The sequence below is a fragment of the Plecotus auritus genome (assembly GCF_963455305.1).
Source record: "Plecotus auritus genome assembly, chromosome: 1".
In the NCBI taxonomy this organism is placed as follows: Eukaryota; Metazoa; Chordata; class Mammalia; order Chiroptera; family Vespertilionidae; genus Plecotus; species Plecotus auritus.
In genome coordinates, this window is record NC_137770.1 from 13,541,649 (window position 1) to 13,566,296 (window position 24,648).

General features: G+C 50.9%; 1 protein-coding gene across 6 annotated transcripts in view; it reads left to right on the plus strand.

Annotated features, from left to right (window-relative positions):
- TTC7B (tetratricopeptide repeat domain 7B) overlaps nt 1-24,648 on the plus strand; it is a 204,841-nt gene that overhangs the window by 3,483 nt on the left and 176,710 nt on the right. For all 6 annotated transcript variants that reach the window (XM_080685190.1, XM_080685192.1, XM_080685194.1 and 3 more), the window contains exons 2-3: nt 17,050-17,204; nt 19,316-19,484. In XM_080685190.1, the coding sequence (XP_080541316.1) occupies nt 17,050-17,204; nt 19,316-19,484 (324 nt within the window). The remainder of the gene's footprint in view (nt 1-17,049; nt 17,205-19,315; nt 19,485-24,648) is intronic.

The window sequence follows — 24,648 nt, forward strand, 5'->3', positions numbered from 1 at the left end:
TGCCTCAAAGAAGACAATCATACATTGTTAGAACCAGATGGGACCTGAGAGACCACATTGTATAGCAGTTTTCTTTTTCTAAATATATTTTGTATTGATTTTAGAGAGAGAAGAAGGGATGGGGCGAGAGCGAGAATGAAAACATCGATGTGAGAAAGAAACATCGATTGGCTGCCTCCTGGTGATCGAACTCGCAATTTTTTGGTGTATGGGATGATGCTCCACCAACTGAGCCACACCGTCCAGGGCTGTATAGCAGCTTTCAAACTGTGCTGTGGAGGAACCCCTCGGGAACATGCTTTTGGGTCCTGAGAGCTTTTGGGTCCTTGGAGCAGTGACACTTTTCTGGAAAGTTTCCCTTGAAGGGACAACTAATATGATTAAAAAACACATTTTAAACCCACTGATGTGCCCTGACTGGTTTGGCTCAGTGGATAGAGCGTCGGCCTGCGGACTCAAGGGTCCCAGGTTCGATTCCGGTCAAGGGCATGTACCTTGGTTGCGGGCACATCCCCAGTGGGGGGTGTGCAGGAGGCAGCTGATTGATGTTTCTAACTCTCTATACCTCTCCCTTCCTCTCTGTAAAAAATCAATAAAATACATTTTAAACCCACTGATGCAGTTCAGCCTCCCCACTTGACAGATGAGAAAACAGGCCCAGAGAGGGAGGTGTTTTCCTGAAAGCCACCAACCAGCGAGTGGCAGAAGCAGACAGTGTGGGTCAGAGGTCTGGCCCCAGTGTTCAGTTGTGTCAGCTTGAAGTGTGGTTCTGTGGTTTCCTAACGAAGAGAGTAACTTCACTGGAGAAACCCCATATGTACCGTGTTATCACACACCCCAAATCCCTTTTCTGAAACCCTTGGGGCCACATATGTTTCAGAATCCAGAAATTTTCAGCCCTGGCTGGTGTGGCTCAGTTGGTTGGGCATCATCCTGTGCACCGAAAGATCGCCAGTTCGATTCCCGATGAGGGGACATGCTTGGGTTACGGCTTAATCCCCGGTCGGGGGCGTGCAGTAGGTAGCTGATCGATGTTTCACTCTCACATTGATATTTCTCTCTCTTTCTGCCTTCCTCTTGCTCTAAAAATCAATTAAAATTATTTTTAAAAAGAATGCAGAAATTTTCAGAATATGGTACATATGCTGGACATTATGAGACACTCACAGTGGGATCAGGGGCAGCCCTTCCTAATAAAACACATCAGTATTTCTGCATCAAAACATATGAACAGTCCTTGCAAAAGGGATACATAGCCTATAAATAGCATCATGTTGAATCAGTTGAGGTTTTGCTGCCCAGTAAGTTAACAGCTTTTGGTTTTTAGAGAATTCTAGATTTCAGAAATTATGGATAAGGATTGTGAACCTGTAATAATAGTGCCAAATTTGCCCTAACCAGTTTGGCTCAGTGGATAGAGCGTCGGCCTGCGGACTCAAGGGTCCCAGGTTCGATTCCGGCCAAGGGCATGTACCTTGGTTGCAGGCACGTACCCAGTAGGGAGTGTGCAGAAGGCAGCTGAATTGATGTTTCTCTCTCATCGATGTTTCTAACTCTCTATCCTTCTCTCTTCCTCTCTGTTAAAAATCAATAAAATATATTTTAAAAAAATAGTGCCAAATTGTAGGGTAGTTGTAAGGACCGAATGAAAAACAAAAACAACAAAAAAAACATCTAAATGTGCTTAAGAGGCTGCTGCCTGCACAGAGTAAGCCCTCCGTGGATGTTAGCTGCGTCTCATAGTGGTGGGTGTGGTCTCCCATTTCCCGGTTCAGGGCTGTTTGCCCTCCCCACATCGCCTCCCTGGGCATGTGCCTCACCTCACTTTGGTGGTCAGCCTCCACAGGACCGGGGATCCTGGTTCTGCTTTAACGAGCCATTGGGCTCAAAGCCCATTCTTGGCGTGTGGTATTGAATTGGCCCAGAGACTCAGAGGGGAGGCCTCTGAGCAGATGGAACAGGCCTAAGGAAGGAAGGCGGAGGGCTTCCAAAATGCAGTGAGGGCCGAAGTGCAAGTGATGACTACCCCTGAGAAGTGGTGTCCTGCAGGGACGGGTGTCTACCTTTGGGGCTGCTGCCATCCAGTGAGTGTCCGCCAGCCAGGGGCTCCCTGGTTGTCAATCCAGCATTCTCCACCTGCACTCATCTTCCTCCCTCCTGACTGCGCCTCCTGACCGAGAGTTTGTTCAACTTCCAGCCCCCCCGCCTGCCATGTATCATATGTTTTATTGGAGGTGGGCTCTGGGCCCGCCCCCTTGCCTGTGATTGATTGGTTGAGGGATGAGCATGTGACTTAATTTTAGCCAATGAGATATGTACGTTTGCTCTGGAAGCGGCTTCTGGGAAAGATTTTCTCACGGTTAGGAGTGATGTATACCTGCTTAAGAGGGAAGGAGAATGGCCCAGCCAAGGTGGCTCAGTGGTTGAGCTTGGACTTATGAACCAGGAGGTCACTGCTTGCTTCCCGCGGGTGGCAGGTTCCAGTGGAGGGAGTGCAGGAGGCAGCCGATCAATGATTCTCTCTTATCATTGATGTTTCTGTCTCTTTCTCCCTCTCCCTGCCTCCCTGAACGCGATAAAAACATTCTTAAAAAAAAAAAAAAAAAAAAGAGGGAAGGAGTATGGTCCCTCTTTTCCCCTGGAAATTGTTCATGTTTTTGAGGCCTGGAGCTGCAGCCATCTTGAGGGCATCCGGCCCAGGGGTGAGGCCGACCCAGGGAGAGTGGTAGCACAGAGACAAGAAGAACATGGCGCCTCGTCACATTGCTGACCTCCCCTGGCTGCCTGTTATGAGAGATAATCAGCGCCTCCTTGTTGAAGCCGCACTGAGTCAGGTGTTTGGCCCTTGCTTGCTGCTGAAGTCATTCTAACTGGTGCACCACTTTACTTCCCCGGAGCACCCGGGCAGCTCCTCACTGGGCACCCCGTCAGGCCTTCCTCCTGGTTCACGCTGACCTCACGCGGGTGGATTCCTGCCCCTCTGGGTGACCTCATGCTTGGCAGATCCTGCAGGGCTGCAGGCCTTTGACTTGTGTGAAAGCCAGCGTTTCCCATCTGAGAAGCCAGAAAGAGAGAAGAGGTTTTTTTGAGGCATCCCCAAACCATCCCCATCAGCTACCAAGACCAGAACAAGCAGTGTCTGGCAGATGGATTAGACTGGTGCCACATAAAACATAAAGAGAAGCCACAAGCCACAGGAAACCTGATGGCCTGGCTACAGCCTCGGCCGCCCTCCGGGTTTGTCTGTCCCTGCTCAAGTGTAGCGTTGGTGGAGGTGCCAGATCTAGACAGAACAGATGTTTTTTGGTCCTTTCGGAGGCCTGCCAGACCTGGAGTCAGAATCCCCGGGCATCTGTCCTCTGCGTGCCCTTGTGCACATCACTTGATCCTCTGGAACCTTAGTGTTCCTGACTGCACGGGTGTTAAAATAGTGCCAGTAGGTACGAAGAATGAATAAGCATTTCTTGAGCGTCTGCTGTGCACTGGATTCTGGACATGAACGTTTACCTGGACCCCAGTCCCTCATCAGAGCAGCTGCAGGAGAAATGGAGTAGACTGAGGCTTGGAGATGTTCATTGAGTTGGAGCCTCGCCCACTTCTGCGTCTAGTTCCATTATTCTTTCTATCTCACTGGTGTTTTTATAAACTTGCTCGATCCCAGAATCACCACGCTGGCTTGTTAGAGTCCAGATTGCCCCCATTTCTAGACGCAGCCGGTCTGGGGTGGGCGATGCTGAAGCTGCTGGTCCATGGACATGCTCTGAGGAGCACTGGCCTTGGGAGCCTGGGCATCAGGGATTCGCAGGCCTCTCATCCTCAGGGGTGATTCCCTGGGTCCAAGATGGAGGCTAGAAATCTGTATTTTTTTTAAAAAAATTTGTTGTTGTTGTTCATCCTCACCCAAGGATATCTTGCCATTGATTTTTAGAGAGAGTAGAAAGGAGGGGGGGGGGGGCGGGGAGAGACAGAGAGAAACATCCATGTGGGAGAGACACGTTGATTGGTTGCCTTCTGCATGTGGCTGCAACTAGTATGTGCCCTTGACTGGAATTGAACCCGGGACCCTTCAGTCCGCAGGCCGTCGCTCTATCCACTGAGCAAAACCAGCTCGGGTGAAATCTGCGTTTTTAAACCAAGCCTTGGGTGATTTGTGTGATCAGGCAGGTCTGGAAGCTGCTGCCCTCAACCTCAATCCTTAGTATTTAATGAGGACCTCCTGTGAAGGGAGCCCTGTACCCCAAAAAATAGAGTGAACCGGTCACCTGCCACAGGAAGCTTACAGCTCAGGGCAGTCACTCAACCCTGGGCAGCTGAGTCACCTGGGCTGCTCTGCAGCTCAGATTCCCAGGCTGGGCCCGAGCTTCTGCTTCAGGAGGTCTTAGTGGGGTTGGGTTCAGGAAGCAGGATTGTTCACCAGGTGATTGTGGCACAAGGTCTTCCAGGAGCAAACTTTGGCCATGATTGTCCAAGGGGTGGGGCAGAGGGTCACCCTGCAGCCTGCAGGGAACAATGGCATCACTCACAAGGCCGCAAGGAGCACCTGAGTTACTGGGGCTGAGAGCAGGGTGGGCTTATGTGGCAATGGGTAAGGCCTGGCAGAGAGCCAAGAGGAGGGTCTTGGGCAGAGAGTGGCTTTAGGGTAACTGACTCATCTTAGTTGCCCTGAGACTTACGAGGTTTTAACACTGAAAGCAAGTCCCACATCCGGGGGACGCCCGCCGTCCTGGAGAGCAGAACAGTAGTTCACCCTGTTAGGCAGAGGCAGGTATTTTAGCAGAGGGGAAAGACACCCTGGTGCAGCAGAAGCCAGTGGACTTGGCCATGTCAGACCCGGGTTCGATTCCCGCTCTGCCACTTACTGCTGTCCGGCCTCGGATGAGTTACTTATCTTCTCTGAGCCCCACTCTCTATCGCAAAGGTTGTTTGGAGGAGTGAATGAGATAATGAAGTTTCCAGCACCAGCGATATCAGAAGCAGCCCTGAATCAGGAGTATTGTGTGTGGAAGGAGGGTGTCCCGCTACTCAGTCCTTCACAGGGAGAGGGGAAGCGGGCAGGATAACAATAAGAACAAGAACAGCAGAGATGTGCTATGGGGTGGGGTTCCTGTCCTACTGGACTGTGACTGAGGCCTGAAGCTGGGTCACAGGACTAGTAAATGCACAACCAGGGCTTCAACCGGTTTTGACAGACTCCCCTGACCTCCTCTGCCAGCCAGCCATTCACCACTTTAGTGAGCCCGGGATAGCACGTGGGGGTGCGGAGGTGTGTAATGAGGATGCAAAGATGAATGAGACCACTGGGCTGTCGGCCCCATGAGATAGGGATATTTTTACTCTTTTGTTCATTGTTAAATCTCAAGCACCAATAACATGTTTGGAACACAATAGGTACTCAAGTCATTGTTAAATGAACAGCTTGGCCTCTGCCCTTAAGGAGTTGAGTTGGATTCATTCGCTCATCAAACACCTACTGAGCACCTACTGTGTGCCAGCCCCTATCCTGAGGACTGTGAAGGCAGTGATCACTAAGACCATCCTTGTGCTCAAGTCCAGTACATAGAGATGTAGCATCCATGTAGTCAGGGCTAGAGTGGCAGAGGGACGATGGCTATGGAGGCCCATGGGAGGGAGTGCCCACCCAGGGCATGGTTCCACATCTAAGAGTCTTGGTGTTGCCCTGAGGGTGACTGTCCATTCACTCTGCGTGAATCGTGGCTGTGATGGATTGCTGTTTGGGCTGACTGGCTGCCTGTGACCTCATCCTGTTTCTCGTGGAACTGCAGGGTGGACACTTGCTGAGTGGCCTTTTCCAGGGCAAGATTCCGGTCCCCTCTGCTGCCCTTCCTTGTCTCTCTTCTCTCCTCACACACGGCTGGCTCAGCCCCTTTGCTGTGAGCCCTGGCTCCCTTGAGGACCTGCTGTATCTGGCCCTTGCAGGGTCAACACCCATGTTAGCCAGCTTTGGAGGAGTGCCAGCTGGTGAGGGGATGCTGGCAGGGGTGCCAAGCCCAGGGACCTGCAATAAATGCCACTTTTCTTTCCCTAGCCACCAGGCCAAGGGAGTCAGCTCTGTACTGAGTCTTTGTCCTGGAGGCCTGGGGAGGTAGGTCTCCCAGGCCCTTCACAGCTGCCCCACTCCCCGTGGTCACCTTCTTCCTGCCCCTGCCCTGCCCCACCACACACACCAGTGTGTCCAGTCTCCATTCTGCCTAGAGTCTCACTTGGAGACATTCCTCAGGCCCAGCTCAGACCTCACTTGCTTCTCACACCCTTCTGAGTGTACCTGGTGGTCCTTCCGCACCACGTGCGGGCTTGGTGGTTCCTATCTCCCCTCAGACCATTCCTCTCCAGGGCAGGGACTGGGCTGGGGCTTTGAATTTTCAAAAAATGCTTGGTGATAGTGTGGGTGTGCATTTAACTTGCCTGCGTGGAGCTGACTTCCGCAAAGAGCCATTTCCAAGCCTTCTGGGCTGGCCTGATAACGTGCCCCCTGCCCCGCTAGAGTCACTTCCTGCACTTCTCGCTCTGGGGACAGGCCCAGCCAACTGCAGGCGAATGACTTCCCAGTTACCTTTTCTTTCCTTAGGCTGGGTTTCTCTAGGGGAAGTGTGTGTGTGTGTGTGTGTGTGTGTGTGTGTGTGTGTACGCGAGGGGGCGCACACGCGTGGCCAGGGCAGCAGAGTGACTGTCTTCTGTCCCACACATGACCCTCCCGTCCCCGCCTTCCAGCGTCTGCATTGTGTGTGGACATGGGAGGAGGCTTTGGCACGAAGCCTGGACTCCAACTACCAAGATTTTCTCAAAATATCGTTCCTGCCAACTTGTTTTGAGCTCTTTAATCTCTGACTTTTGCCATCTTTGCCTTTCAGTCAAGAATTCCAAAGAGCCAGGCCAGGCCCTCTGCACTGGGTCAGAGTTTGAACTAAGGTAGTGGAGGGAAAGCAGCGAGGCCCTGAGGTGGAAATGCCGAGGCTTGGGTCTCACTCAGCAATCACCCCCCCTCCGCCCCCCTTCCCCCACCACGCACAGGCACCTCCAGGAGGGGCTGAGTCTCCAAAGGCGAAGGTACTTGGGTGGGTCCTGTCCGTGAAGGGGAGAAGTACCTGTGGATTCATTCCGGAAGTACACATAGAACACCTGCTTTGCGCCAAGCAGTACAGGTAGAGCATGAATATGAGAGCGAGAGGATGGATGGACGTCAGGGCCAGGGTGAGCCGTTACAAGGATTTTGGCTTTCACTTTGGATGAGATGGGAGCCTTTGGGGGGTTTTGAGGGGAGGGTGACATGATACGACTTACATTTTAAATCAGGTATGGGGTCCCTGGCTAGCTTGGCTCAGTGGATAGAGCGTCGGCCTGTGGACTGAAGGGTCCTGGGTTCGATTCCAGTCAAGGGCACGTGCCCAGGTTGCGGGCTCAATCAATCCCCAGTGGAGGGCGTGCAGGAGGCAGTTGATCGATGATCCTCTCTCATCATTGATGTTTCTATCTCTTCCCTCCATTCTTCTCTGAAATCAATAAAAGTATATATATATATATATATATATATATATATATATATATATATATATATATATTTTTTTTTTTTTTAAATCAGGTATGGGGACAACTAATCGATATTTTCTAGTTGCGGTGTGTGCCCTTCTCTTCTCCATCCTGGGGCTTGTCAGTGCCGGTGCCTCGGCTACACACAGCTCTGCCTCCCCACGGCCCCCCTCCCCCATGCGGCCGAGCAGCTGCCTGCTGCCGGAGGAAAGCCCTCGGCCTTGCTGGCCACTTACACTTGGAAACCAGTGACCTCAAAGGCACTGCCATTCTTCCGATCTGTTTGGATTCCCACTTTCCAAAATGTCTATCTCAGTTGTTCTTTTCTCTTCTGAGACCTCCTACATCCTCTGGATGCCATCCTGTCACTCCTCGCTCATGACCTTGCCTCATTCTTTATCGAGGAAATAGAAACAATTAGGAACCCCGCTCATTTCCCACCACCGCTTTCCTCCTGCCGCTGCCGGGGTTTCAGTTCCTTTCAGAGGGCCACAGCCCCTTCTTCCCCTTTGCTCAGAATCCCCTGTCCTCACCCTCTCAGGGTGTCGCTGCCTCGGCCATCTCTTCTCTCTCCTGGTCACGTCCCTGCCTCTCTTTCCCGACCTCTCCCTGCAGGAAGCACAGAGGCGCAGACTTCCCTGCTAAACCTTCATTAACCTCCGCTGGCTGTCTCGTGGCCGCCCGTCTCCCTGATCCTTTTAGCAAAGCCTCTTCAGACTCGTCACGCCCTCAGCCTCTGCCCCTTGGGCTTGTCTCCCTTGCACGTCCCGAGACTTCTGATGCCAGGGTCACCCTCTGATCATCTAATTGCCACATGTAACGATCGTTTGTTCTCTTCTCTGCCTTAGTATTCCAGTTGCTTTTAACCCACGTGACCTCTCCCTCTTTCCGGAAACTTCCTAATCTCAGTTTCTGTAACAGACACGGCCCTGGCTTTCTCTTCCTTGGCCTCCTGCTCCGTCTCCCCCATCCACCGACAAGTTCTGTACTTGGATGTCGAATGTCATTTAACTTAGAACTCTTGGTTTTATTCCTCCTCGCCTCAGTAAATGGCAGAATGGTACCACCGTTCACGCCATTGTGCAACCTGAAGTCCAGAACGCATCTTTAATCCCTCCCCTTTCCTCATCTCCAATGCATTCGTTTCCTGTTGCTGTGGCACACATTTGCTGGTTTAAAACAATGCAAATTTGTTTTCTTACAGTTCTGGGGGTCAGCGTTGGAAACGGGTCTCGGTGGGCTACCATCGACGTCAGCAGGAGGCTCTGGGGAGGGCTCTGCCCTGGCCTTTTCCAGCCCTGCAGGCTGCCCACATTCCCTTGGCTCATGGCACCTCCTCCATCTTTAAAGCAAGCAGCTTAGTTTCCTCCAGCGTCTGTGACCACTCCTGAGTCCTTCGCCACATCTCCTCTCTCACTCAGTCCTTCCTACTTCCCTCTTCTAAGGACCCAATGTGCCCACCCAGGTCATCCTCCCATTGCCAGGTCCTTAATTATGTCGTGGGTTCCAGCAACTGGGACATAGACAATTCTGTTTACTGTACCTTCGATCCAGACTGTCCCCACTCAGCCTTTTACTCCCTTTACACACCATTTCTTGCCTCACCCCTCTGTCTAAGTGTCTGTCACCTCTCACCGGATTGCTGCAGTGGCCTTCTAACCCTTTCTGCTCCAGCCTCGAGCTCATGCTCCACACAACAGACAGGGAGCTTTTCCAAGCCTAAATCAGATTATTTCATCCCCCTGCTTATCCCCCCATCCCCACCCCAAAGATGATGCCACTCTTTTTACCACAAAATACGAGAATGTCAAGGTCTGCTTTTACCCGCCTCTGGCTGCCCCTGCCCCGATGGCTCCCTCTGCTGCAGCCACCCTGGCCTTCTTGCTGTTCCTGGGACACACCAGCTGTGTTCCCACCCAGGGCCCTCCATGCGCTGAGCCAATGTTCTTCTCTCAGCCATTTGCACGGCAGGCTCAATCTCATCATCCACGTCTCCTTGGAGACTCTCCCTGGTCTGACCACCCATCTCAAGGGGCCGCCCAGTCACCCCGTCATGCTTTAGTTCTCCGCACATCCTGACCGCTGTCTGGCCTTTTCCTGTTTGTCTCTTCGTCCCACCTGCCTAGGAATGTAAGCTCCGCGAGGGCAGAGACCTCCTCTGTCTCATTCTCTGCTTGAAGTCCCTGGAGCTCGCAGGCACTGAATGAATGCTGGCTGATGTGTGCATGTGCAAAGTGCTTCGAGGAACAGCACTTTGATTCGCTCAGGCCAAGAGCGCCGGGCAAAGCTTCTCCAAGGTGACCCTGAAATGCATCCCAAAGGACGCCTGGGATTTGGGCAGGAGAAGGGAGGGAGGATAGCATGTCCAGGCTCAGCAGAGACAGATTGCCATGGCCTGGGAAGAATGCCGAGGGCCTGGAGGGTGTGTGCATGAGAGGCTGGTGGCCCAGGACAGTGGAGATGGGCTGTTGGTGGTAACCACAGACCTAAAACTCCTTCACTTGGTTCCAAGGTGATGGACTAGGTCCTATGTACCCTCTGTGGGTGGCCAGCCAAGCTGCTCTAGTTTTTTGTTGTGTTTTTTGTTGTTTTTTTAATTACCTGGTTGTTTTGTGTAGGTAATGAATGCATGTGGTAGTAACGATCAAACGTTAAAAAAGTATATAGTGGCCCTAGCCGGTTTGGCTCAGTGGATAGAGCATCAGCCTGCGGACTGAAGGGTCCCGGGTTCGATTCCGGTCAAGGGCACATGCCCAGGTTGTGGGCTCAGTCTCCGGTGTGGGGCATGCAGGAGGCAGCCTATGAATGATTCTCTCTCATCATTGATGTTTCTGTCTCTCTCTCCCTCTCCCTTCCCCTCTGAAAGCAATAAAAATATATATTAAAAAAATAGCATATAGTGCAAGGTAACTGCCTCCTGCACTGTCTCCGTGCCCCCTCCTCCTTTCCACAGAAACAACCACTCTTTGGACTTTCCCAGGGCCCCTTTTAGGGATATGCTGTGTGTCTGTACATTTTACGAAAATTTGTTGTTGGTTTTGTTTTTTACACATAATGGTGATATATTGCTGTACACCCTAGTTGGGGTCTCTGTCTCTGAGGTTGTTATCTACTGCTATATAACAAACCACCCCAAAATCCAGTGCCTTAGAACAGCCAGCTGTTACTGTTTTCACGATTCTGGGCTTACCAGGGCTCGCTGGTGCGTCCTCGGGCAGCTGCGGGGCAGCTCAGCGTCATCACTGCCCCTGGCTGGGCTTCTCACCCGGCCTTCCCGCCTCCCAGGCCCAGGCCAGCCCGAGCAGTTCTCATGGTGGCCACAGAGAAGCAAGAGGGAAGCAGAAGTGGATAAGGCCTTTGCCAAGCGCTGTGTGCATCAGATTTGCCACTGTCCTGTGATCGGAGCAAGTCACATGGCCATGCCCAGGGTCCGTGCGAGAGGCCACAGAGCATGTGGATTCAGGCAGGCTGAGGACCCGGGTCCACGAGGGCCGTGGGGCCACCACAGACTTGTATTTAGATCTGTTCCTTTGTGTAATGGGCACACTGTGTCCCATCGCCTGGGGGCACCATAGTCCATTTAGCAGGACACCTGTTATCTGTGTCCTCTGCTGTTACCCGGGGGCCGAATGTAGTAAACATCCCTATCTGCCCATCTTCGTGCTCCAAGTGCACGTATCTGTGGGGTAAGTTGCTAAAACTGGAATTTCTGGGTCAGATAGTTCAGGTACATCGGTCATTTGGTAGATGTTGCTGAATTGCCCTCTGTAGACACTCATACTGATTTATACTCTCACCTACAGCATCTGACAGTGGCTGTTTTGTGTCAGCACTCTATGCTGGGCGGGGGGATGACCAGCACGCAAACGTGAAGATACCTGTAAGTTACCTGCGACTTACAAGAAGCCAAATGATCCAGGGGATGGAATTCACTGAGGTCACCCTGAGACTGAGACATGAGAACCAAGAGCTGGGCTGTCCTTGCTGGGTAACAAAGGGGCCGCTGAAGAACCAGTTTCTACTTGAATAGGGGCTTGTTTTTTCCTCTTGGATCAGAGCCCCAGCAGGAATGGTTTGAATAGGCCTCAATGCTTCTCTATTGACATACCAACCGAGTCCTGGAGATTTTTTTTGTATTGATATCAAGTACTCCCTGAAATAGAGTAGAAACCCTAACTTTTTCCCCCTCCAGCATCTGATCAAATCTCTGTGTGTCAGCTGCTTATCCCACAAGGGAGAGGGCTGTGAGGAAGGGACAGTCGCCTCAAGGGGCAAAGGTCACAACCCCTCCTTCCCTGGGTGTATGAGGGAGGCCGAGGCCGCCTGGGCACTGCACTGTGCCAGCCACCAGGCTTACCGGATTGGGGATTGTCTGTTTGGAGATGAACCAGGGGACCAGAGACCCCTCCTGGGGGCTGAGTCCCATGCTAATCTCAGGAGTGGTCTCTATTCGATGTCAGGCTTTATCTCGCTAAAAGTCACTGGAGAGCTGGTTTCTCAGCCTCACTTAAACCCCCCAAAATGTTCGTGGGGTGGGGGAAACCAGCCCTGGGCACCCCTGAGCTTCTCCATCCTGGAACGTACGTCCCGGCCCCGCGTTGCAGTCCTGCAGCTCTGCCTGCCGCTGTGGAATGCCCAGCTGTGCCCTCCTCGGTGCCTGGGGAGTGGGAGCAGGAAGTAGGGGAAGAGATACTGAGACTGAAGTCTTCCACGAGGCAGAATTCCGCTGTAAGCGTCCCCGTTCCCCTGTTGCCGGCAATCCTACCGCCGACCTGGTTTGTTACCCAGTTCTCAGGGATCACTCCTCTGTCGCCTGATGTCTAGTGTCTTGAAAACTGTTTTTATTTAAAAATACATTCTGTCATGTTTTTGTGGGTTTCCGATGGGGAGGTTAAATTTGGTCCGTCTTGGCTGGAAGTGAATGTCTGTTCTTACCATTTTGGTCCTCTTTTATTTTATATTTAACTCTTTAATCTGAAATTGACCCCGAGGTGTCTTTTCTCCTTGCGTCCCACTGTCCTCGCCTGTAGCTGGGCACACGATTGGGCAGTGACAGCCGGCTAGGTGGCGCCCTTTTCTTCTGCTGCTAGTGGATTCCGCCTGGGAACCCTGAGGTCCTTGGCAGGTGCAGCCAGTGCCTGTGGTCAGGCCGCCGAGCCGCCTTCACCATTAGCACTGCGCCTCGCAGCCTCGGTGTAATTGCTCTGGCATGAGCTCCTGGCTGTGGTTAAGATCTCTGCTTCCTGGATGGGAGAGTGAATAGCAGCGAAATCACCTTTTTGCAGGGGAATAAAGAAAACAATTTGCTTGAGAGATTAATTGGAGCCTGGGAATTAAAAAAAGTTCAAAAATGACTTTGTAGCAGCCAGGCTGAATTTCAGTTTAGATTGTAAGCTCTTCGCCTGGAGCGTGCGGCTCCTTTCAGAACTAAGGAACTGATTCTCGCCTACCTGGCAGGAAACTCCCGCGACCATTCCCCTCTTCCTGTCCCTGCCCTTGATGGTTCAGCTCTAACAAATCACTTAGGAGTTCCCCAAACAACCAGGCTGTGCCACGCCTTTGCACAGTCTGTTCCTTCTGCCTGGAATGCCTTTCCCACATTTTCCACCTTGAAGCATACATCTGTCACATGTGCATTGTATTGGTGTATAACAGTCAGATTCCGTTAGAGCAGAACTTCTTGTAAGCCTTTAATACTGTGTATGTGAATGCCCTGGCACTCACCAGCAGGCCTTTGCCTACACACCCTTCACCCCGAGCCCTAGATTTCTTTTTTTTTTTTTACCACTTTTGCATAATTATTTTTATTTTATTCTGTTTTCCAGTACTATACATTTATGTTGCACAGTTGCAAAATATGTAACTATTTTACATCACTTCTTCTTTCTTAAATTGTACCTTAGTATTTTCTATGTTTTCTTTTTTTAAAAAAATAAATCTTTATTCAGATTATTACAATTGTTTCTCCTTTTTCCCCCCCATAGCTCCCCTCCACCCGGTTCCCACCCCACCTTCTGCCCTTACCTCCCCCCTCACTGTCCTCATCCATAGGTGTATGATTTTTGTCCAGTCTCCTCCTGAACCCTCCCATACCCCTTTCCCCCTGAGAATTATCAGTCCACTCCCTTTCTATGCCCCTGATTCTATTATATTCACCAGATTATTCTGTTCCTCAGGTTTTTAATTCACTTGATTTTTAGGTTCACTTGTTGATAGATATGTATTTGTTGTTCATAATTTTTATCTTTACTTTTTTCTTCTTCCTCTTCTTTAAGAATACCTTTCAGCATTTCATATAATACTGGTTTGGTGTTAATGAACTCCTTTAGCTTTTTCTTATCTGTGAAGCTCTTTATCTGCCCTTCAATTCTGAATGATAGCTTTGCTGGGTAGAGTAATCTTGGTTGTAGGTTCTTGCTATTCATCACTTTGAAAATTTCTTGCCACTCCCGTCTGGCCTGCATAGTTTCTGTTGCGAAATCAGCTGACAATCGTATGGATGCTCCCTTGTAGGTAATTAACTGTTTTTCTCTTGCTGCTTTTAAGATTCTCTCTTTGTCTTTTGCTCTTGGCATTTTAATTATGATGTGTCTTGGTGTGGTCCTCTTTGGATTCCTTTTGTTTGGGGTTCTGTGCGCTTCCTGGACTTGTAAGTCTATTTCTTTCACCAGGTAGGGGAAGTTTTCTGTCATTATTTCTTCAAATAGGTTTTCAGTATCTTGCTCTCTCTCTTCTTCTGGCACCCCCATAATTCTGATGTTGGTACGCTTGAAGTTGTCCCAGAGTCTTCTTACACTATCTTCAACTTTTTGGATTTTTTTTTCTTTTTGCTTTTTTGGTTGAGTGTTTTTTGCTTCTTTGTATTTCAATTCTTTGACTTGATTCTTGTATTCCTCTAGTCTGTTGTTGGGTCTCTGTATAATATTTTTTATTTCAATCAGTGTATGTTTAATTTCTAGTTGGTCCTTTTTCATATCTTCGAGGGTCTTGTTACATTTATCAGCCTTTTCTAGGATATTCTTGAAAAGCCTTATAACCGTGGTTTTGAATTCTATATCCAGTTGTTTGTTTTCCTCCATTTCTTTCGTTTGTGATCTGTTTCTTTGAAGCTGCATTTTCACTGCTTCCCTGAGTTGGTAGGGTAGATTTGTGTGCTAGGTTTCCTATATGGCCCAGTGGGTCGGTCTCCCCAGTTAACCTGAGGTGGACACTCTTGGTGCACCCCTTTGTGGACTGTGTATACAGCCTTGTTGTAGTTAAGTCTTGATTGTTGTTGGTATCACTGGGAGGAATTGACCTCCAGGCCAGTTGGCTGTAAGGATCAGCTGCGTCTACGCTGGGAGAAGTTCGGTGCTGGAGACAGCCTTATAGGATTAGACTTGCCAAATTGCAATAGCCTCTGTGCTCAGCTTGGATGGGGTGGAGTCTGAGGGCGGAGCAGCCTTGGCTTCCAGTCAGCCTTGCCCTTGTGCGCACATGCGCGCCTCCAGACCTCTGCCTTCCCCGGCTCCCGAGTCTCTGCCCGAGAGTCCTGACTCCCCCCACAAGAGTGTGGGTCCCCAGGGGCTCGCCTGGAACTGGGGTTCAGTGCAGTCAGAACTGGGGTTCAGTGCGGTCGGGGGCTTCCTTCCCCCTTCCGCCAGAGAAAGTCAGCCAGGCTCTCAGCCGCCCTTCCCTCTGCGCGCACAAAGACCCTTTGCCGTACCTCCAATTCTCTGTGAGCTTTTCTCTTTCCTTCTAGTTGTAGAATTTTCACTCAGCCAGCTTTCCTGTGGTTCTGGATGGTGTCCGTTCTGTCTTTTAGTTGTAGTTTTGAAATTGTGCGAGGCAGCAGTTTAGGTGCTTACCTATGCCGCCATCTTGGTTTCCTCTCTCCCTAGATTTCTTTATTCGCTGGATTTCCGTTCTGGGAGGAAGCTGCTTGTTACCTTCGTCCCTGACTGGCGCTGCGGCTGGTCCATCCACTGGGTTCACTGGCGTCCCTGAGCCCTCTGCAGGCGTAGCTTTATTGTTTGCTGGTGGGGGACCTTGCTGTGGGTCCTGCCTGATGTCCTCGCGATTTCCTTTTTCTTCTTGGACAACTAAAGAACCTTTGAGTTCAGATCTCTGAGTTAACTCTGCCCGTTCTGGTGTTGCTTAGCTTTCCCAGGGCCCTTGGCATCCTCTCTGGCAGGTTATTGTTGGCTGCTCAAAACTCAGACAGAGGCACTGCTGGGAACGGGAGACCCGGCAGCTCTGGGTCACTGAGCGGAGGGCTTGGAAAGGCTCTCGGTCCAGCTCTTGGCCTTTGGAGGCCCTGTCCCCGCGTCTCCATTAATTTTGGATTGCACACACCTACCTGTTGTTTCTCTAGGGCCGGCATGCTCAAGATAAAGCTAAAGTCCCTTTTGGCCACTAACCCCAGTTAGGGTTCTTTTTCCTGCACCCCAGTGGTAACTGTTAGCATGGGTTTGAGGTACATCTTTCCAGACCTTTAAAAGCTGCTTTTATATTTTAACACAATTAGGTTCTGTCCCACCACAAAGGAAAGAGACCGTGCTCAGGCTGGTGTACAGATTGTTTGGGTTTGCTCACAACAGCTTGGATGTGTGGATCCCAGAGAGCCGCTGCTGGAGTGAGCTTTTGTTCTATTAACCAGCCAGCACCAACATTAGCAAAGTCATTGCTATAAGTATTGCACTCTTGGGAATAAAGCCTTCATACAAACGTTCCCTGATATCAGTGTCTATATAGTTTTTTAAAACATATTTTTATTGATTTCAGAGAGGAAGGGAGAGGGAGAGACAAAAACATCAATGATGAGAGAGAATCATTGATTGGCTGCCTCCTGCACGCCCCACACTGGGGATCAAGCCTGCAACCCGGACATGTGCCCTGACCGGGAATCGAACCATGACCTCCTGGTTCATAGTTTGGAGCTCAACCACTGAGCCACACTGGCCAGGAGGTTTGTATAGTTTTGCGTTTTAGACAAAAAACAGACTACCTGCATTCAGGTTGCTGTGGCACAAGCTCGTTTGAAGAATCTGACTGAAGAATCTGACAATCTCCCGGCTCGTATCCGTGTACGAAGGCCATAGAACACGGCAGGGCTGGGAGGTTCCACTGCATCGCTCTCAGGAAAGACATGGGTTGGGTCCTGTGTGTGTTTTGTAAAGATCAGCCTGAGTGAATCACAAGACAGCTGTATGTTTTCTACTGAACTGGAGCTCACTCCGTGTTACTGTATCCGTCTTTCTAGATTCCGTAATTTCGTGACAAAAGAGGACAGTGCTTGAGTCCCCCCCCCCAACCCCCCCATTTGAGTGCGTACACCGGGACATTCTTTACAGCTGACCGGACTGCACCCTAAGATGGTGCCTACTTGTACCCCATCTGAGGTTATGAGGTTCCAGGTGGGCCTCGTTGGGAGCATGGAGCAAGGGGGGTCCTGAGGCCCTGGGGGGTTCCCAGCACACAGGCCACTCCTTGCCCCCACTTAGCCTCTCATTTTGTCCTCGACAGATGACATGGCAGAACTCCTCCTTGGGGAGTCGAAGCTGGAGCAGTACCTGAAGGAGCACTCCCTGCGGCAGGGGGCCAGCCCCCGAGGCCCCTGGCCCCAGCTGACCGAGGTCCGCAAGCACCTGACCGCCGCCCTGGACCGAGGGAACCTCAAGGTACGCTGGGCCTCTGGGACAACGGGAGGCCGTGGGGAGGTGCTGGCGCCACCTGCTCTGAGCTATGTGGTTGGGGACGTCGCCATGGCCACCTGGGCGGGGTTGGAGCATCTCCCTGCCAGCTCCTGTGTGACTCATGGGTCAACCCCCGGGTGGTGACCCCTTGGGGGGCTTCTGGAGTCTCTCTGATGAGAGCCTTCAGTGAGATACTGTGATGAAAAATGGCACTAATCTTCCCCAGGTGCTTGGAGTACGCTGTCATATGTGACCCAACCTGACACCCTGTTCCACTGTAGGAAACAGGTTAATCAGGAGTGCCACTTATTACCCAATTTCCTGCCTGAAATATGTGGTCCATGAATGCCCCAGGCTGCTGTGGCCCAGAGCGGTGTGGGGTTTCCTACTGGGGACGCAGGCCCGGTACTGGGGTGCTGTGGGAGGGAACCAGGCCTTCCCTCGCCTTCCATCACCGAGCCAGACCCCAGGCCCCCCTCCTCCCCGCACAGGAAGCCTTGCTCACCTCACCACCCTTCTGTTCATCTGCCTGTTCTCCATTCTGTTTCCAGGGGTGGGCAAACTTTTTGACTCGAGGGCCACAATGGGTTCTTAAACTGGACCGGAGGGCCGGAACAAAAGCATGGATGGAGTGTTTGTGTGAACTAATATAAATTCAAAGTAAAGGAGCGGAGGGGAGAGCAAGAGAACCCTCCGCTCTTTCGGCTCCGCGGGCCGGATAGAACAGCCGAACGGGCTGGATTCGGGCCGCGGGCTGTAGTTTGCCCACGGCTGGTTTAGAATCAGCTCTCTGCCTCCCTCTCCAGCCTTCCCTCTCTCGCTTCCTTTGCATCCCCTTTCAGCTCACCTTCCCTCACCCCGCCACTCCCACCATCCTCTCCAGCACAGCCCGTTGTCTCTGCTCCCTTCCAAGAAGTGCCTGGAAGCGGCCATCGTGGCTGACACAGCTGCTTGCCATGCTCTGGCAGGTTCCCTGAGCCGTGGACCCTGTCACAGCTTTAAATTACAGAATACGAGCTTCTGGAAGCGGAAAAACCCGGCCTTGTATAGCTTAGCTTCCGAGGGAAGGCCTGGGAGATAAATCTGTCTCCTTATATAGATGCTGGGGAGCCTCTTCTTTCTCTGCTGTGAGGGGGGCAGGGGAGCCAGCAGTCTGAGCCGGTGAGCGTGGCCTGGGGAAGCTGACCTCCCTGCCTACATGGGAAGGAGAGCCCATGGGGGGGGGGGGCAGTGCAGCGTGCAGCCGCTGGCTGGGAGAGGGCCCCGGGTCAGTGACCGCAACAGGATGGAATGGCTCCGTGAGGAAAGTCGCCCTTGGAAAGAGGGCAGGTGCTGATTTTTGCACCGATTTAGCAAGCCTCTCTCCTCCGGTTATTTAGGTCCTGCCTAGTGCAGGGGGCAGGGCCCCCGGGAAACCCGTGGGAGCTTCCTTTTTTGAGACGCCTATATGTTTTGTTCATAAAGTATTCCTTCTATTTTTGCCCCATTCCAGCTGAGCTGCCTTAGGGGAACCCCAGGGTTTCTGTTTCATTTTGCAACAGCTTCATTGAAATATAATTCACCTGCCATCGTCTACCCACTTAAAGTGTACAATTCAGTGGTTTTGGGACTATTCACAGAGTTGTGCAGCCTATACCTGAATTTTGGAACCTTTTCATCATCCCCCAATATACCCCTCACCATTAACAGGCTCCTCCCATTCCCACCATCCCAGCCCTAAGCAAACACTGGCCTGCATTCTGCCTATAGCTTCGACCATTCTGGCCATTTCATATGCATTTGGGAGCCTTTCACAACGGGCTCTTTTTACTTGGCTTAATGTTTTGAGGTTTGTCTGTGCTGAGGCTGTGTGTTATTCCTTCCTCATTATGGCTCAGTAATACCCCATGTGTGGCTCCACCACATTTTGTTTATCCATCCTCCGTTGATGGAGGTTTGGGTTGCTTCCGCTTTGGGCTACCGGGAGCCATCTTGCTGTGACCGTGTGCACCCCGTTTCTGTGTGGAGAGCCCCAGCTTTGCGGTAGCAGATGGGTCCCCAGGAAGCATCCCTCATAATATGGTAGGAAAATGTGTTTTCTCTCCTTTTCCTTCTAGTCAGAGCTGCTACAAGAATCCAATCTGATCATGGCCAAGCTGAACTACGTGGAAGGAGATTATAAGGAAGCTCTCAACATTTATGCACGGGTGGGCCTCGATGACTTGCCGCTGACAGCCGTCCCTCCCTACAGGTTGCGGGTGCTGGCGGAAGCCTACGCTACCAAAGGTGAGGGCTGCGCCGTCTGTCCCTGGGAGGGTGTCCCCCAGGGCCGTGATGTTCGGAGCCAGCAGAGCCTCCCTGGAGCCTGCGGTTTGACCCCTGGGCCCTTGGCTGGTGAGGGACTCCCAGCAGGGCGCCGGGCTGGCCCACGGCTGGCATTGGCATTGGATAATGTGCGGCCCAGCAACACGACGTTACCTCAGAGCTAGGTCTTCGGTTATCACTGAGGGGAGGAGAGAAAAACATCTCAGTCAAGTTTTCCAATAATCAATATGCAACGTACGCAGGGACTTTTCTTGGTAATTAAGATGCTGCAGAACATTTATAGGGATTCTTATTATATGGCCAGTTGGCCGTATGGCTGACCACATTTTTATTCAGTAATGCCACCTGTGTGATAATTAAGGGCTAAGTGGTTGCTCCAAGTGGCAGTGACTGTAACAGTCAGTCATCCCGTGTTTACCAGTGTGCCCTGGGGCTCGGGGGCTAGAAGGCGGGGTAAGTGTCACCCTGGTTGCCGGGAAGGAGTTTGTAATCCAGTGTGAAAGGGTGTAGTCTCATGGAAAGAAATGACAGAGGGAGGACACTGTGGTTTGACTTTTTGACGTTGCCACTTCCTCATCTGTGAAATGGGTATGATCACGCACGTCATAGACTTGTGAAGACTACATCACATATTGTACATAAAGCATAGCACAGTACCTGGCACGTACTAAATGTTGCTAAATGACATTTTAAAATGTGAGCCCCAACAAGGCAGCAAATGGTGGAAGCTGGGCATGGGTGACAGCTTCTCAGAGGCAGGAGCGGTCGCCGCAGGCCAGCAGGGCCAGGAGGCCTCCTGCAGGAGGAGAGACACTCTGGACTTCTGACGGCCATGGTGAGAAGTGGACCGTCTGAAACAGCCACCCCCCGCTCACACGGTGCGTCGTGACGGACTGTGGCTGGCCCGGAGGCCACGGCCAGGGGTGGGCGATCCTCTAGAGCAGCAGTGCGCTGGCCTCTTGTGTGCTGCCAGCCGTCTAACCTGGTGTCCTATGCAATGCTGAACAAAGACCCAGCTCCAGACACACTTAAGAGCTTTGTGATGGGGGTGACATAGTCACCAAGTTCCCCGGGGAACTCAGAACACTGCCAGGTTCATCTAATTAATCTTCTAAACGTCCCTGTAGGCTGGGGAAGATGCTGTCACTCTTGACAGGGCATGCTGGCCGTTTACTGGGCACAGTCCTTTCAGGCTGCCTCAGGGGGTCCTGAGAGCGCCCGGCCTGTGTCTGCATCCGTCTGAGTCATGGGATGTGTTGGGGTCTGTGCCACATAGCTGCCCCCTTCTCTGTCGGATGCTCACTGAGCCACTGCACGTGGTGTGCGTGTGTGTGTGTGTGTGTGTGTGTGTGTGTGTGTGTGTGTGTTGTGTGTGTGTGTATTATTTCGGGCCAAGAATGATATTCTGCAAAGATTCCTCTGGCAGTTTCCAGCTGCCTGATTGACGTGGTCTTAGGCTCTACAGCAGCGGTCCACAGGTTGAGAACCGCTAGCAGGGTCGCCTAAGACCATCGGAAAACACAGGTATTTACATTACAATTCATAACAGTAGCAAAATTACAGTTATGAAGTAGCAACGAAAATAATTTTATGGTTGGGGGTCACCACAACATGAGGAACTGTATTAAAGGGTCGCGGCATTAGAAAGGTTGAGAACCACTGGCTTAGAGGATAAGTGTTTGGTGGGAGAACTACTAGAAGCGACTTATAATAGCAGGAAATTGCCCCTCTAGTTCACAGAAATGCCCAAAGACGGGCCAGTTCTCTCACGAGTTCAAGAGGCTCTTGGCCGAGCTCTGTGTCAGAATATTTTGCTTTTCCTTTCGTCATCAGGTCCTTGAGAATTTTTCAGGGGAGATTGCCAACAAGGATTGGAGGGACGTTAGTGTACAAAGCCTCTTAAATCAGAAGGCAGGAACCTCTGCAGGCACCGGGGCAGGCTGTGCTGAGTCAGTTCAGTGTTTCCAATGCTTTGCATTAGTTGCCGGCATTTCCAAATCAGGAATACTTAACAATTTGGCTTTCCATCTTCTTGGAAAGAAGGGAAGAGCTGTCCCCTCATTCTCCCAGGGCAAGACCAGGCTGGAGCCAAGCACAGCTGCCCCTTGGATGGGCTACGCCCCATCCACACCCCTCCCCTGGGTGGCCTGCATAGTGGTAGGCGGCGGAGTTGACCTGCACAGGTTCATAGGTCGCCTAGACCCGTGGTTAGCAAACTGCAGCTCGTGAGCCACATGCGGCTCTTTGGCCCCTTGAGTGTGGCTCTTCCACAAAATACCACGGCCTGGGCGAGTCTATTTTGAAGAAGTGGCGTTAGAAGAAGTTTAAGTTTAAAAAATTTGGCTCTCAAAAGAAATTTCAATCGTTGTACTGTTGATATTTAGCTCTGTTGACTAATGAGTTTGCCGACCACTGACCTAGACTCTTGCATGGTCTCCTGAGGTCAGACTCGACCAGGACTTTCAGCCAGAGCCCAGAATGTCAGTGAACACCCACATCTAATTCTTCCTCCAACCATGGCCGGGAGCTCTTCCCCCTGGCCTGGTAACGTTAATGTGGTTTACTGGGAATCAGAAGCCAGCGTCATTCAGTTATGGAGGACCTCCTATGGGTCAACACCGTGTTAGGGCTTTACTGTCTTGTTAACCCTCCCAATCCCTAATTTACAGACAAAGGAAATGAGACTGGGTGAGGTTTCTAGGAACAATGTCAGAGCCTGCTCTGGGCCAGGTGCTATGCCCTTTGTTTGGGTAGAGCCAATTTCCACAGCCACCCGGTGAGGTAGGCACTGTTATTTTTTCCATTCTGCAGATGAGAACACTCCAAGGGAGGTTAGATAACTGCCAAGGGTGCTACCGCTGGGAAGTGATGGAGGCAGGACCTGACCTTGGATGGTTCCAGGGCCCAGGCTCCTACTGAGTGGCAGACGGGGACTCAGTCTGAAGAGTGGTCAACTCCAGAGCCCATGTTCTGATCTCTTTGCTCTGTTGGTCTATGGACCAGAGCTCGCTGGGGCAGGTAAGGTTTCTTCAGGGAGAAAGCATTCAGGTCACTCGAGAACGTCCTAGATTTGCACCTACCCCCTCTCCTCAGCCCCACTCCCGCTCGCTCCTTGCCCTCGCCCAGGTTTCTTCCTGTAAGTTCTGTCCCTCAAGCTCATGCGTCCGGTCTTCAGAGTCAACCCTGCTCAGTACCGTCCCAGCACAGTGGATTAGAATCACCTGAAAATTGTCCTAGAATTAGTTGTACAATTGCCAGATGCCCCTGCTAGTGAGGAGTTCCTCTAAGGGAAGAACTCTGTGTTGTTTGTTTGCCCTTCTCAGAACTTAGCACAGTGTCTGGCACATAGCTGGTGCTCAGTTATTGAATGGCATGTATGAAACTTCCCTTGCTTGTATTTCTGCCAAGATGCCTATCATGTAATTCAGGTGATTCTGGGTGTCCCTGCTTCTAGCCTGTCATGGTCAGATGTGTGGGTTTTGTTGTGGGTTGTTTGTTTATTTGTTTGTTTTTGCATGTAGATAGCATACTGAGCATATTTTGATGATTCGGAGTCATTTCTGCTAATTATGGGAATACCTGTGAGATCATACTGACATCCCACCATAACCGCACCTGACATGGGTGTCTTTCCTGAAGGTGGTACATTTCAGTTCATTTCCATTATCAGGGAGTTCCTAAGTGGATCTCAGTTCTCCCCACCCGATCGCCCCCCACACCTTCCTCCTATCTCTTCAACCTAAGTAGAGAAACAGAGAATGGGAATAGAAGAAGTGGAGAAACTCTAGCTTCTGGTAGTACTGGGTTAATCAAGTGAGGAGAGGTCTTTGCTCTGGGTACAGATTGAGATAGCCATTGATATCTCCAGGACACCGAGTGGCCACAGATGTTCTTTTCCCAAATGGGGAGGCCTGGCTTGGGAACAGTGGACACATGGCCACTCTTTTTTGGAACTTAGACCTCCTGGACATGGGGTGACTTTCTGCAGCTAGGACAGTGGGAGCTGAAGTGGCTTGCCTTCCTAGAGATGGCCTTTATAAATGCTTTGGTATGTACCTGTTGTAATATAGAGGCCAAAATGCATTGGCTCCCATATGAGGGAAGTCCTTTACCAGTCCTATGATAGTCCAGCTGGTCAAGGCTGGTGGTGGCTGTATGCACTGAGGTTACTATTCCTCCCCCTTCTGCTGGGGCGCAGTCCACAGCTGTGTGATGAAGCTGGGTTGCTGGAATGTTGCAACTCTTGGAAAGGAAGAGAGAGAGGTGTCCAGGGGGCGCGGAAGTAACACACATAAGTTCTACTGACAGTTCATTGGCGAGAAGTTACGATAGGACCACAGCCACCAGGAACCCCTGTTAACATTTGAGTGTATTCCTCTGTACTTACCATATGTGTGAATTTTTAAAAATAAAAATGAGATGATATCACATCTCCTGCTTTGCGACCTGCTTTTTCCATTCCACTGCAGTCATAAACACTTCCCGTGACAAACGGCACATTTGTGCATCATTTCAGCCGCTGTACAGCATTTCATTGTATGGGAAAGCTGAAATACATTGACCTCAAAGCCTCTGTTTTTGGACATGTCGGTTGTTTTCAGCTTTTCACTGTTATATGTAAGTGCGGCTGTGACGAATGCCCTCTCAGCTGGGCTTTGTGCTTGTTCTCCATGGTTTCCCTAGGAGGGCTTATCAGAGGTGGAGCTTCTGGGTCAAAAGGGAGGTATTTCCAGACTGGCCTGCAGACCGGCTGTTCCTGTGTGCTTTCCGGCGCAGTGTGTGGGACGGGCCGCCTCTCATTCTGGCCAACACTGGATAGAATCCCTTTGATCTGAAAGGGAACATTTATTCTTCCGTTGTTGTTTTTTTGTTGAGTATAGGCTATATGAAAAATAAAGAAAAACATAAAGCAGAAAATAAAATCTGTCACCATACAGCCATTTGAGCTAACCACTTTTATAACATATATATTTTTATATAAATATCTATGTATCTTTGAACTACATATAATCTTTAAATATATAAAATGTATAAATATATAGACATACATTATTTTATGCACAGTTAGGATTATTCTTTATATATTGTTTTATATTCTACTTTTTCGCTCTATGTATATATCTAT